The sequence below is a fragment of the Triticum aestivum genome, chromosome 7D, assembly GCF_018294505.1.
Source record: "Triticum aestivum cultivar Chinese Spring chromosome 7D, IWGSC CS RefSeq v2.1, whole genome shotgun sequence".
NCBI classification, from domain to species: Eukaryota; Viridiplantae; Streptophyta; class Magnoliopsida; order Poales; family Poaceae; genus Triticum; species Triticum aestivum.
Window position 1 is genome coordinate 580,647,189 of NC_057814.1, and position 15,145 is coordinate 580,662,333.

General features: G+C 49.4%; 1 protein-coding gene across 1 annotated transcript; it reads left to right on the forward strand.

The window, feature by feature from the left end:
* The first annotated feature begins 11,534 nt into the window (after positions 1 to 11,534).
* LOC123163981 (MADS-box transcription factor 29-like) lies at positions 11,535 to 14,036 on the forward strand. The gene is made up of 6 exons (XM_044581387.1): positions 11,535 to 12,214; positions 12,833 to 12,914; positions 13,034 to 13,193; positions 13,318 to 13,358; positions 13,443 to 13,484; positions 13,572 to 14,036. The coding sequence occupies exons 1-6, from the start codon at positions 12,060 to 12,062 to the stop codon at positions 13,749 to 13,751; spliced, it is 660 nt and encodes a 219-aa protein (XP_044437322.1). The 5' UTR covers positions 11,535 to 12,059; the 3' UTR covers positions 13,752 to 14,036.
* Positions 14,037 to 15,145: the final 1,109 nt, after the last annotated feature.

The following is a 15,145-nucleotide window of genomic DNA, read 5'->3' on the forward strand; positions in this document are numbered from 1 at the left end:
CGTCTGTTCAGAAACGAAGAGCATGCCAAGTTGATGCGATGGCACAGTGAGGACCGTAAGAAAGACGGGAAGTTGAGAGCACCCGCTGACGGGTCGCAGTGGAGAAAAATCGAGAGAAAGTACTGGGCTGAGTTTGCAGCTGACCCAAGGAACGTATGGTTTGGTTTAAGCGCGGATGGCATTAATCCTTTCGGGGAGCAGAGCAGCAATCACAGCACCTGGCCCGTGACTCTATGTATGTATAACCTTCCTCCTTGGATGTGCATGAAGCGGAAGTTCATTATGATGCCAGTTCTCATCCAAGGCCCTAAGCAACCCGGCAACGACATTGATGTGTACCTAAGGCCATTAGTTGAAGAACTTTTACAGTTGTGGAATGGAAACGGTGTACGTACGTGGGATGAGCACAAACAGCAGGAATTTAACCTGCACGCGTTGCTGTTTGTAACCATCAACGATTGGCCCGCTCTCAGTAACCTTTCAGGACAGACAAACAAGGGATACCACGCATGCACGCATTGTTTAGATGACACTGAAAGTATATACCTGGACAAAAGCAGGAAGAATGTGTACCTGGGCCATCGTCGATTTCTTCCGACCAACCATCAATGTCGAAAGAAAGGCAAGCATCAAAGGCGAGGCGGATCACCGGAAGAAGCCCGCCATGCGTACCGGTGGTCACGTACTTGCTATGGTCAATGATTTACACGTAATCTTTGGAAAGGGTCCCGGCGGACTAGCTGTTCCGAATGACGCTGAGGGACACGCACCCATGTGGAAGAAGAAATCTATATTTTGGGACCTACCCTACTGGAAAGAGCTAGAGGTCCGCTCTTGAATCGACGTGATGCACGTGACGAAGAACCTTTGCGTGAACCTGCTAGGCTTCTTGGGCGTGTATGGGAAGACAAAAGATACACCTGAGGCACGGGAGGACCTGCAACGTTTGCACGAAAAAGACGGCATGCCTCCGAAGCAGTATGAAGGTCCTGCCAGCTACGCTGTTACGAAAGAAGAGAAAGAAATCTTCTTTGAATGCCTGCTCAGTATGAAGGTCCCGACTGGCTTCTCGTCGAATATAAAGGGAATAATAAATATGCCAGAGAAAAAGTTCCAGAACCTAAAGCCTCATGACTGCCACGTGATTATGACGCAACTGCTTCCGGTTGCATTGAGGGGGCTTCTACCGGAAAACGTCCGATTAGCCATTGTGAAGCTATGTGCATTCCTCAATGCAATCTCTCAGAAGGTGATCGATCCAGAAATCATACCAAGGCTAAGGAGTGATGTGGCGCAATGTCTTGTCAGTTTCGAGCTGGTGTTCCCACCATCCTTCTTCAATATCATGACGCACGTCCTAGTTCATCTAGTCGACGAGATTGTCATTCTGGGGCCCGTATTTCTACATAATATGTTCCCCTTTGAGAGGTTCATGGGAGTCTTAAAGAAATATGTCCGTAACCGCGCTAGGCCAGAAGGAAGCATCTCCATGGGCCATCAAACAGAGGATGTCATTGGGTTTTGTGTTGACTTCATTCCTGGCCTTAAGAAGATAGGTCTCCCTAAATCGCGGTATGAGGGGAGACTGACTGGAAAAGGCACGCTTGGAGGGGGGGACTCAATAATATGCAGGGACGGATATTCTTGGTCTGAAGCACACTACACAGTTCTACAGAACTCTACCTTGGTGACCCCGTATGTCGATGAACACAAGAACAGTCTGCGCTCCAAACACCCGGAGCAGTGTGACGACTGGATTACATGTGAACACATCAGGACTTTCAGCAGTTGGTTGGAAACACGTCTCAGAGGTGACACCACTGTTTGTGATGAGTTGTACTCGTTGTCCAGGGGACCATCTTCGACTGTATTGACTTACAAAGGATACGAGATAAATGAGAATACATTTTACACGATCGCCCAAGATCAAAAGAGCACCAACCAAAACAGCGGTGTCCCCTTTGATGCAGCAACCGAGAGGGGAAAGGACACATATTATGGTTACATAATGGACATATGGGAACTTGACTACGGACATGATTTTAAGGTCCCTTTGTTTAAGTGCAAATGGGTCAATCTGTCAGGAGGCGGGGTACAGGTAGACCCACAGTACGGAATGACAACAGTGGATCTGAACAATCTTGGGTACACTGACGAACCGTTCGTCCTAGCCAATGATGTGGCACAGGTTATCTATGTGAAGGACATGTCTACCAGACCGAGGACTAATGAGGCTATGGCCCCACGAGCACCTTTAGTACCTGTTCGTGGCACGAACTGTAGCTAAATAATGCAAAAAACAGAACCAAAAAACTGGAATTTTTTTAAAAAAAACTTCAACCTATTGGGCCACCACGGCCTAAATACGACTAGAAACCCAACCTGGGCCAGGATTCAGGCCCGCAGAAGGCCCAATAGGCCAACAGACAGCACAGTGTGACATTAGGCCCGTAAGCCTGCATTAGAGAGGAGCTCGAGAGGGCAGCCACAGTGGGGCTTATAAACCACTCCGAGCCCCTCTCAACTAGCGAGGTGGGACTAAACTTTTGGCCGCGGGCAGCGCAAGGCCTTTGGTCCCGGTTGGTGCCACCAACCGGGACCAATGCACCCCCTTTAGTCCAGGTTGGTGCCACCAACCGGGACCAAAGGCCGCCGCTTCCCGCCCTTTGGGCTGCTGAAAAGGGGCCTTTGGTCCCGGTTGGTGGCACGAACCGGGACTAAAGGCTTTGCTATATAAGTCCACACTTAGGAAATTTTCGAGATACCTCGCCAGTTGCCCCCGACGCCGCAAGGCTGCCCGTGCTCGCCGTCGCCGCCCGCTCCTCGTCGCCGTCGCCCCGCGCCCTTGCCTCGACGGGTCGCCGCCCGGTGCTCGTCGCCGTCGCCCTGCCCCACGCGCCGCCCCGCCTCATGCTCCCCTGCTCGCGCGCGCCGCCTCGGTGCCCCGAGCCCCCCTGCCCGGCCCGCGCGTGCTCGCCGGCGCCCTCGCCGCCCCCGCCCCGTCCCGCCCCCGCGCGCCGGCGCCCTCGCCGCCCCCGCCGTCGCCATCGTCCTAGCCGCCCCCGCCCCGGCTCTGTTTTTTTATTAGTTAATTGTTTTTTGATCATATATATATATAATGTATATGTGTATGTATGTGGCTATATGTTTTTTTATTTTTATTAGTTTAATTTTTTTGTTCATAGAAAGTTTTTTGTTCATATATAGAAAGTTTTTATATATGACAATGGATATATATTCGATATATATGAGAAATGATGATCCACATGGAAAAGTTTTATATATGCAAAAGTTACAATTTTAGAAAAGTTTTATATATCTAGCTAGGAAGGGAAGAAGAAGAAAAAGAAGGATAGGAAAGAAGAAAATAAGAAGAGGAAAGAAAGAAGAAGAGGAGAGGAAGAAGAGGAGAAATAAATAAGAAGAGGAAAAAAGAAGAAAAAGAAGAGGAGAAGAAGAAAGGAATAGAGGAGAAGAAGAAAAAATAGAAAACTATTTTTTCTTCTTCTCCTCTATTCCTTTCTTCTTCTCCTCTTTTTTTTTCTTCTTTTTTTCTTCAATCCTCTCCTCTATTCCTTTCTTCTTCTCTCCTCTTTTTATTTCTTCTTCGTTTTCTTATGTTTTATCGGGTCTGTCGTCGTCGATATATACCCCTCGCGATAACTTCAACACGAGGGGGGATAACTTCAACACGAGGGGGGGTCGATATACCCCCTCCCCGATAACATTGTTTTCCTGTGTATATATGTCGTCGTTGTCGATATAACCCCCTCCTGATAACTTCAACACGTGGGGGGGGGGGTCGATATTACCCTCCCCGATAACATTATTTTCCCGTGTATGTATGTTGTCGTTGTCGATATTACCCCCTCCCGATAACTTCAACACGAGGGGGGATAACTTCAACACGAGGGGGGGTCGATATACCCCCTCCTCGATAACATTATTTTCCCGTGTATGTATGTCGTCGTTGTCGATATAAAACCCCCTCCCGATAACTTCAACACGTGGGGGGGGGGGGGTCGATATATACCCCCTCCCCGATAACATTATTTTCTCGTGTATGTATGTCGTCGTTGTCGATATATATAACTTATACCACGGGACCGTCGATATGATGGACGGTCGATATGTATACCCCCTCTCGACCGTGATAACTTATACCACGGGAGCACCCCCGGCCCTCTCGCTCGACCAAAACTCTCGAGGACACCCAAACCCTAGAAAAAAACGATGTCGGTCTCCTACCCCCTCCCGCCGCACCCCTACCCTTGAAGCATTGCCTAGGCCACCCCAAACCCGGAATAAGCTAGGTCTACGTTTGCACTAATATATCCACCTGCTGTCATGTTTGTGTAATAATTGTCATGTTGTAATATTTGCAGAAACAATGGAGCACGGACGAGATGAGCAAGCAGAAGAGGTGTTGGGGGACATAATCTTAGCCGGAGGTGATATCTTGTCGTATCTTAACGACAATGATGGTCTGGAAGAACAGGGTGAAGAAGCAGGCTACGGTGATCGAAGAGTGGAGGAGGAAAGACATGATTATGATGGCTCCGGTGACCCAATGCTGGTGCAAGAAGGAGCCCGTGGTGACAGCTCCGGTGACCGAACAGAGTCCGGCCAGGTAAATATATTAGTTAAGCCTGTGCTGACTAGCTAATTGATGCATTCATTGTTTTGGTATGTACACATATTAATTAACACTCGTCTTTCTTGTTTTTTCTAGCCCTCCGGATCGAGCACAACTGCGGTAAAGAGACGAGGCCCGAAGAGAAAGTTGCGCTCGGATGAAAGGTTTGATATCACAGCAATCGCGCGCGACGGCCAACCGATTGAACCCATCCGGACAAAGGATGCATTTGCTGCTCAGTGCGGGGTTCTAGTTAGGGACAAGATCCCGATCAGCATCCACCAATGGTATAAGCCTAAGAAGGAAGACCCTGAGGTGTCTTATGTCAATGATATGCAGAAAGATGATCTTTGGACTGAGCTGAAGGCAAATTTCACCCTACCGCCAGAGGAGGATCCGGAGAAGCCAGTTATAGAGCAATTAATCAAGTCTCATGCTCTTAAGAAGATGGCAGACCTATTCAGGAGGTGGAAGAATGAGCTGAAAACGTTTGTCGACAAAGAAGAGACACCAGAATTCATCGGCCGGTATGAGAAGATCAGAGATCACTGGCCCGCATTTGTGGCCCACAAGACATCGGAAAAGAGTAAGAAGATGTCAGCGACAAACAAGAAGAATGCTGCGAAGAAGAAGCTTCACCATCGCACGGGGTCAGGTGGCTACCTCAAAGCCCGGCCTAAGTGGGCCAAGTCTGAGAGGGATCTGCTTGATAAAGGGATTGAACCAGAGACAATGAACTGGCCAGACCGTTGCCGGACTTGGTTCTTCGGGGCTGGCGGAACCTTGGACCCTATATCAGGGAGGTGTCGTTGGACGGACGAGCAACTTGCAATACCCGTCACGAAGCTTAAGCACTATATCGATGCAGCGCAGCAAGGGACGTTCGTTCCAGACAGAGAGAACGACGAGCTCACAATGGCCCTCGGGAATCCTGAGCACCCTGGACGGACACGAGGCACGCCAGGCTCCGTTCCGTGGAAGGCTGGTTTTTCGGACGCGGGCGGTTACAAAACCTAGGAGAGGAGGAAAAAAGTGGAGCAGATCCAAATTCAGCGTTTGCACGAAAGGGTTCAAGCGCTAGAGGAACGAGACGGCAATCGAGATGCCGAAACTGCCCCCGAAGCTACACCGCCATCTCAGCGGAGAAGCAGCGTGGCTTCCACCGAGATACCTCAGCTGGAGCATGCGGCTCCTGCTAGCTACCCCGTGGATGCTATCACGGAGTCTCAACATCGCCACCTTATGGCAGAATGGCAGAACTTGAAAGTCAAGGCGGCTGTTGGCTCTGTTTTACCTACTGAACCCGGCGCAACCTACCACTGCCGGCCGATTCTAGAAGGATATGCTAGGGTGATGGTGGATGAAATAACGGAGGGATTTGAGGACCTCCAGCTTGACCACCCTACCGATGAAGGGGAGACTCGGCTGGGTTTAGCTCTGAAGACTCCATGCCTATGGCGGAAGGAGCTCATCAAGCTTCCGAACTGGACGGCTCCGGCGAGTAAGGGCACTCCGCCTCCTCCTCCGGCGAGTGATCAGGGCACTCAGCCTCCTTCTCCGGCGCGTGGCGGCACTCCGCCTCCTTCTCCGCCAGCACCGGCGCGCCAGAGCAGCCAGCCTCCTCCTTCTCCGCCTCGTCAGCAAGGGCGGAAGAGACCCACCGCCGCTGCAGCTGCTCCGGCGCGTCGTAGTCCTTCTCCTCCGCCTCGTAAGCAAGGAAAGAAGACAGCCGCAGCTGCTCCGTCTGCTCTGCCGGCGTCTAGCAGTACAGCTGCCAGAGGCGGGAGGCAATACAGATTCGGTCCTTCTCTGAAGTCTCCAGAGAAGTTACCATATGAGAGGACCGAGGAGGAGAACGCGAAGATCGTGCGAGCCGAAGTGAAGAACTTCTTTGAAGGGGTGAAAGCAAAGAAACATCCACCTCCGGAGGAGAAGGTAGATCCGGTGAAAGCAAAGCGCACTCTGGCTGCCCTGACAAAATCACCAAAGTCTCCGCCGAGAGGCAACTATGAGCGCGTTCTTGCAAAGGCATATGCCAAGCGGAGCGGTCGGGAAGTACTGTCAGTGATAAAAGGATGAAAGAACGACGAGCTGGGAAAAAAATTGCCCAGCTCGGCGAACAAGCGAACCAATCGTGCCCCCCGCTCAAGGTGTCAAAAGACATCGTCGCTAATGATCCGGGTATGGTGCCCGGTTATAGCAATCTTGGAGATTACTTGCCCGACGATGTACATTATGAAATCATGGAGGTGGACGAACACAAATACCATTACGGGAAGCCTCTCGTCAAAGATGTCAGATCTCTAAGCACGATGATGCCAAGACTACATGATTGGTACATGAAAACCTGCAGAGAGTCTGATGGGATGAGTACTTTGACGCTGAGAGTTAAACCGGAGCATGACCTCGTTGGAATTGAACTGCTGAATGTTCCATTTGAGGATTTCTTCCAGTTTTACAATCAAAAGTCCCTCGATAAAACAACGATCACTTGCTACTGTCTGTAAGTAGTACTACTTCTGTCATTAAGTCTCTCTATATAGGTCAGCTCTTTCATTGCATGTATTTATACTTATCCTCACTATATTATGCAGATTGAAGATCGCCGAATTGAAGAAAAGACAAATCGGTGATATTGGGTTCATTAACACAAATCTCATAGATGCATATACGGTTGAAAAAAATCCCAAAGAAGCCGAGGCCAACTTGCTACAATCGTTGGTATTAAATCAAAACAAAGATATAATACTCTTTCCTTACAACTTCAAGTGAGTGTTACTGTCTTGTGCATATTCGGTTTCCCTTATTAGTCCAGGTTATGGTAATGTAATTGATGACTTATGCATGCATGCGCAGCTTCCACTATATTCTCCTAGAGATTAAGCTTGAGCCGGGAGTAGTAACCGTCTTAGACTCGAGACGAAAAGATCCCCAGGACTATGCGAACATGACTCAAATGCTCGAGAAGTAAGTTAAATCGATCATTATCCACCATATCAGCAACTTTGTTCATTTCCTGATATCAAGTAATTGTTTTCTTTGTCTGGCAGGGTTTGGAGAAAATTCACCTCAAAAGCTCCGGGACTCCCGAAGAAGCTGCAATTTAGACACCCGAAAGTAAGTACCATAGTAGCATGTTCCGCGCATCTCCTAGTGATTCAAGCGCTAGTTTCATCAATACCATTTAGCATGCTTGCTTATCAGTTTGATTGACATCTATTTCTTGTAAAGTGGTTGTGGCAGGAACCCGGGAATAATTAGTGTGGATACTACGTTTGCGAGTCCATCCGCCACACGACCTGTGAGCGGGGCTACACTGAAGAACAATATGAAGTGCGTAAGCAATAATATTCACAATTTTATTTTATTACCATCATTTGTGTTGAGTTTCATTTATTCACATATATATATGTATTGACCCCCTTCTTCAAATTAGATCTTTCGGATGCGGGATGAACTCCTGGCAGAACATCGTATGCGAGCAATTCAAGAGGAATTGGCGGCATTCTTCTTTGACCACGTGATCGCTGAAAACGGAGAATACTATGTGGACCCTGTGTTCCTACAATATAATTAGGAGATTGTATTGTAAGAGATAATTATTGTATATATGTAGCCGGTAGTGTCGGATAGATATACGAGAACTTGTTGTTCGACCAATATCTCGGAGAAGGAGAGGTGGTCGATATCACTTCTCTCTGTATGCATATGTTCATGACGATCTTCTGTTTCCTTCATTTGATTACTAGCTAGCGTGTCTATTCCTCTCCATACGTATATAGTACGTAGCGTCGACCAAGCACGGAGATAAGAGAGGACACTTCTTTCTATTAACTAGCTAGCTAACACAATATATGAAACACCTAAATTAACCACCCAAAACCCGTAAACCACCCCTTTTCAAAAAAAAACAAAAACCTCAGCTCCTGCCAGGTGCTGACGCGTGGATGCCTATTGGTCCCGGTTGGTGACACCAACCGGGACAAAAGGCCCTCCTGCCTGGGCTCCCCGCACCGGCCACATGGACGGCCTTTAGTCCCGGTTCGTGTAAGAACCGGGACTAAAGGGCTAGGGCATTAGTAACGACCCTTTAGTCCCGGTTCCAGAACCGGGACTAAAGGCCCTTATGAACCGGGGTAAAAGCCCCTTTTCCTACTAGTGTATGCATTCACTTGACTAAGATTTGGTTAAGTCTCAGTCAGTTGAGATTTGGCTATACCCTATTTTTAACACAGGGCGATGAATAAATATCAAGTAAGTAGTACAAATTACACCCGACCCAAAAGGTAATGAAGACATTTACAAAAAAAAAGGCTTTTGCCCCATTATGTATATAAAGCACCAACCGAGCATTACAACCACCATTCCAACAGAAAGCGAAAAAGAAACCGATAATGATACAATACGGTACAAAATAGGCTCTTAATGCACCCCCGAACAAGCTAGTACGCTGGAGACCACAGCAACCTGATCAACCATGGCAAGGGAGCAGCCCTCCATTGGAGGAAGACCAAGTCCTCCATTGGAGGAAGACCAAGCCCCGTCAACTACCGCCATTCGTCTCTGCCTTCAAAGAAGGCCCACCACCTATCGTCCTGGATTGTAGGATGGCGAGCCATCGATAGGCAGAACAACTCACCTCCAAGCTTGTATGGACATGACCAACATGTTGTGGTGGAGAGGACGACAGGCACAACGACCTCACCTCGCAAAGGAAAACCCTACATCGCCACCATCCCCGGCCAAGACCAAGAAGCCCACCGCAAGCTGCTGAGCAATAACACCATTGAAGAACCACCGACAGACCACCACATACGCCGAAGCTCCGACCACCACTCCTGAGTCTGATGGCGGCGTCTTTCGGAGTAAAACGATGCCATGGTGCCATCGCCACCCAATCCATGGGATTTTCGGCTCTCACGCAGGACAAGGAGGCGGGGTCGGGGGATATAACTCGATGCTGCCTACAAGAAGAATAAAAAATGGCCAATAGAGCTGGCGATGTCGTGACCATCGCCATTGGTCAAGGGTTTCCCCCGATCCAGAGCCCCCAACCCAACGCCCCGAAAAACCATCTGATCTGGCCACCAGAAGATTCTCGGCATCTCAGGCCGACTGGAAAAGGACGAAGAACGAAGGGAGGGCCACTATCTTCAGATCAGCACTGCAGGCTAACGAAGTAGCTCAAGTTTGAGTTCCACGCCTGCCACCGTCTCGCAGCTCCACGCGGCCAAGAGCGGCACCCACCAGCATTACCACCACCTCCCCGCCGCCGGGAAGGAGGTGGCCTCGCCAACAGTGGCCGCCGCCACCATTCCAAGCGTTGCACGCGCGGACGATCATCATGCATCACACCCGCGCCCCCAGCAGTTTGACGGAATCAAATTGTGCGGCCTCTACATAGCCCGTCCACCTCCAAGCCAAGCAGCCGCCAGATCTGTTTGCCTAGGGTTGGCAATGCGTACCATTACCCGCGTATCCTGCGGGTAAAAACCCTATTAGGGTAAGGGTATAGAACAAAAAATTACCCATGGGCACTTAAATGAAAAAAATATTATACACATTGGGTAGAGAGGGTACGGGTATGGGATCGCATGCCCGCGTACCCATGTACCCATCAATGTTGACAAGTGGGTTTCCTTTAATATCCTAACGTATTAACTCTTCCCCCCAAATCACGTTAGATAAAAACTTTAATGTGCTGTCAAATTATCTCTATAGTTTATCGTGATTTTGTGAACTTAAAGTGTCTGGCTATGTGTTTTTGTTTAACATTTTTATTTGTTAGTTTATAGGCAAGTTTTTTTATGAGAATGTGTTTTTGTTATAACATGTTGTTGTACATTTTTGTTTAAAACGTGTTGCTATTAATAATTTATGATTATATGGTGCTTTCTACAACTATTTTCTACTCAATTGGATGTGTTGTAAACATGGGTCTTTTTATCCGCAGGTGCCCATATACCCTGTCGGGTGACGGGTATGAGAAAAAGTTGTACCCATGAAGGGTGTGGATACAGGTGATAAGTAAGTTTATGATGGACAGGTAAGGGTATGGGGTGGCTTCATCCGTACCCATACCCTGCAGGTGACATCCCTATGTTTGCCCCCTTCGGATCCTGGGCCCCCATGAGCTACCGACCCGTGTCGTCGCGATCTCGACTAGGCGAAATAGGATGAGGTCCCGCGGGCGTTGCATGGGCTTCGCCCAACGGAAGCCCTCCAGCGGTGGTGAGGAGAATATCAGAAGAAGTGGATGAGAGGGAGGCGAGAGCACTAGCGGCGGAGCAAGGGATCGCGTGACACGCTCACAAGGCGCATCGCAGGAGAGGGGGTGTTTTTTGTCTCAAGTTCGGCAATGGCAACAGAGACATTTAGGAAGCATGTAGCCAAAGTAGCATGTAGAAGCAATCTATATATAATAAGTAACAAAGGCATCGGTGTGTTGAAGCAATCTATAATAAGTAACAAAGGCATCGATATCATAGGCCTCGGAAGGAAACAACGCTTCTACCGCCAAAACCAACCAACCCAACGATGTCAACTTTTGTTCCCGTTTATTTTTGACAGAAATTTGCCATGCTTGCCATTTTCGCGTCACTAAAATTATTACCAAAAACGTTCGGAGTTGTCATATGCTCGTACCTGAGCGTTCGGTACTTACTATTTTGTTATTTTATTGGCCATGATTTGGTTTGATTTCGCTGTGCATGCAGAAAAAAAGAGAGGAAGGATGCGTGGGGCAGTAATGTGACGGGGGAGAGAGAGACGCGTCGTGGCTTTGGCTAGCTGAGTAGAGTAGCTGCATGGTGGATAGATGCAGCAGAAGAGATGCTTGCATGGTTGAGGCAAAACCGCGTATTACCTTACCTACCACGTCCTCCCGGCCGGTGTGTCCTCTTCCTGATATACATAGGCGGGGTTCCATTTCCGGCGCACCCGAGGCAGCAAGCAGAGCCACAGCCATGGCCTGTGCCGCATGCGTTGTTGCCCGAGTAGTCATTCGTTCAAGCTACGAGGGGCCGGCCGCGCGCTAGCCGATTTCCGGCCGGTGCTGCGAGGCGAGGGGGCGGGTTGCTGGTGCTGGGTCCGGCGTCAATCGACGGCGAGCCCGGTCTCATCGCTCGCCGAGGCTGGCCAGTGACGCTACGTATAGCGTGAAGTGCGCTGGCCCCGTGACTGTCGCGGCCGTGTCGGTCACGGTCTGGTCACGACTTTCGCCTTGAGGCACGGCGACCGGAGCAGAGAGAGAGGAGCTACCTACCATACCTAGACACCTTGGTGTTCCCTACACATAGCGCCCCCTGCTTTGCTGCGCCCTCTGCCGCTTGTTTCAGAATTACAGCCTCTTCTTACCGCGACCGCCACTAGAGACCAGTGCGTGCGTCTCCCTCGCTCGGCAGCTCCTCCAGGAGAAGAGGCGATGGGGCGCGGGATGCTCGACGACGACGTCTCGCGGCGGGCCACCTTCGGCGAGCGCAGCGGCGCGCTGCTGACGGAGGCCCAGGAGGTCGCCGCGCTCTGGGAGGCGGACGTCGGCGTCCTCATCTTCGACAGCGCCGGCAGCCCACACACCAGGTCCCAACCGTTCCTTCCTCCATCTTCTTCTCTCAATCTCGGTTAATTCCAGTGCAGTTCTACAATGCCCTGGCTAGCTAGGTGCCTCTCTGCAGCCTTGTTTACTTCATATACTCCTGTGTAATGTGTGTGCTGACTCATTCCGCACAAGCGAAAATCTGCACTATGTTTTGATGAACTTACCAATTACTGAATCGACGTTCCTTGCAAGTGGCAACCGATTATGTGAAATAGAAGATGGCAACGTACTTTGCTGCAGTATTGGGATGCTCTCATCGTGTTCCATGCTCAAGTTAGTAAGTCAGATGGTATGCGTTTTTAATTTAGCTCTGATTTCAACCGTGTGGCATCTTCAGATTACCCCCGTCGGTATAAACGCCCAAAATTACACCTCTGGTCGATCAGTAACAAATAATTAGCCATTTATTAGTTCTTATGCAATCACACACAGCCTTTAAAGGTAGTCGCGGCATTACATATCTACATGCATAATCGTAGCATAACCTAAACAACACCAGTAAGTGAAACTTGTACATGATGCATAAATTTGATTACTTGTCTATATACAATAGTACTGGTATATAGTGCTGACGACTCACTCACTTGTCGTTTGTTAAGTTGGAGCGAGCTGATGCAACGCTACCAGATCATCACCAAAGGCAAGTTCCAGGGGATAAATCATGATGATGACCGCCGTCAGGTTAATGACCAACACATCTAGTCCTGTTCCATGTACTAGCTTCATACATTTGTACAGACACTGGGAGTTAACTGCATGATTGCATTCTGATTTATTTCTGTGATTCTTGCACACAGCAGCTGTTGGGCGAAATCGCAAGGTTGAGGCGTGAGCGCGACCGCCTCGAGGCCAGCGTGAGGGGGCTGACCGGGGACAACTTGCCATCCGCCGCAACCACGGAGCTCGGCGATCTGGAGCAGCAGGTAGAGCGTGCACTGGGTAAAGTCCGTGAGACGAAGGTATGCATAGTTACATACATACACACCACGCCCTGCACAATATTCACTTGGGCTCACATGTCAGTTTATCACTGTCAGTCACAGCCAGTGTTTGAGAGGTTACATGGCTTTGTTGTGTGCAGGACACAAACTGCTGGAGCAGCAGTTGGACGAGATACACCACAGGGTATGTAGCTGTAGTCGTAGGGGAACCGGAATGATTTAAGATGCAGACAAGCAATTGTGAATGATCTGTGCGTGTGTGATGCAGGTGCACATCCTGGAGGAGCAGAACAGCTTCCTTCGCCACATGGTATGAAGGAGTAATTTGCTTCGCTGCTTGACTGCTTACCTGCTGCTACGAGTGTGGCTTCCTGAATGCGTCTCCACTCTTTGTCAGATGAGCGAGGAGGGGCGGCAACGTGCTGCCGTGGAGGCGTCGGCGCTGGTGGCGGAGCTCATTGTGCCGATGCAGCAGCCGGCGACGCTGTTCGGGGGATTCTTCCCGGAGGTGGAGGAGGAGGGGGCATCCACGTCGCTCCGGCTGTGGCCGCGGCAGTTTCCTGGCAGTGGCAGTTAAGGTCGGTGCGTTTTTTCGAAAGGGGACTGCTTGTGCTTGTTAATCTACCGGTGATCAATCTGCATCCTCACTAGAGTGTAGTCGCACATTGTTCTGGTGTTAACTAATCTAGTTTAAACTTACTAGTAGCAGGCCAGTAGTTACGGCTAAGGATCCGGCGTATGTTCAGAGGGCATACAGCTGACAAGTAATTGGGCCATCTTGTCAACACTATATACATAGTCCCGTTTTGCTACACAGAATTTCCCCTACTGCCCCCATATATATATGCAGCAGTATTTTCAAGAGCTGAGAGGACTATAGCTTTCAAGAGCAAATTACATTCCATTTCTGCATTTTCTTTGTTACACTAAACTTGTAACTTTTTTAAGCATGTGAATCACGCGTCAAAGAAAAAAAAAGGAACGGCTAGCGCTTAGTTTACCGTCAAAAAATTCTACAAATTTGTTCATACACGTCTAAAAAAAACACTGTGCTATAAGAAATCATCTAAGGTAAAAATCACAATGTTGTTTTTGGAGCTTAGGAAAAAAAAACATTGCATGTGATCTCAACATGAGATCGATCGATCATACTCACTTATTAGTCGACTGAGAATTAATAAACCCACATTTTTCAAGGGGCAGTCGGTAATCATTTGGAATAAATGCCCTTCTACGAGATACATCCTTCTAAACCCCCCTAAGTTCGAGGGCCGGTCTAGCATGGTAGATGTCCGCAGCGACCAAGGTGCGCCAGCTTCGGCAAACACGCATAAGCATTCCAAGCGTGCGCTTCGGCAACAACCGTAGCACCAGCGACAAGGCCTGCGTAGATGGTGAGGAGGTCAAGATGATGTTCCTGCACGGCTGTCTTCCGAGACAGGCGACGCTTTCCTCATACACTGCAATCTGCAACAATACGTTCTTCACATTGTCCGTGTCCCCGCTCTTCAGGTCGAGTAGCATCTCAATGTCCCCGGTGGATGGGTTATATACCCATATATCTTCTGGACAGTCGTCTTGCGTCAGGAGGATGTGGCGACCATTGCCGATAATGGCCAGTGGGATGACCTCGACGCGGTTGAAATTGTTGTATCGACCTCTCATGAACCAATTGACCTCTGGTGATGCCGTGCATTCGTCGATTCGACAGTGTAGATCCCACACGGCGCTTGATCCATATCCACGTAGTATCCAAACGTCGTACCGATGCTCATGGCCGCGAGATCCCCCAGGAAAGAAGCATAGATTCCCAGCGAGCTCCGCCAGACAAAACCGCTTATTCAGAGCCTCACCGTCCATGCCTGACGGTGGCGACGGCACAATCGCAAAGGTCTCCTCAGAGACGGAGAATGAAACGATGATCATCTCCTCAAGCGTGCGGGGTGACTCGTGTTTGCGGTGGGCTAACCA

What these genes read in the sequence shown, in the direction of transcription:
- LOC123163981 (XM_044581387.1), top strand. Translation starts at nt 12,060, where the DNA reads ATGGGGCGCGGGATGCTCGACGACGACGTCTCGCGGCGGGCCACCTTC. An exon ending in TAAAGTCCGTGAGACGAAGG is followed by an intron (nt 13,194 to 13,317) that starts TATGCATAGTTA and finishes TGTGTGCAGGAC; the next exon opens with ACAAACTGCTGGAGCAGCAG. An exon ending in TGGACGAGATACACCACAGG is followed by an intron (nt 13,359 to 13,442) that starts GTATGTAGCTGT and finishes TGTGTGATGCAG; the next exon opens with GTGCACATCCTGGAGGAGCA.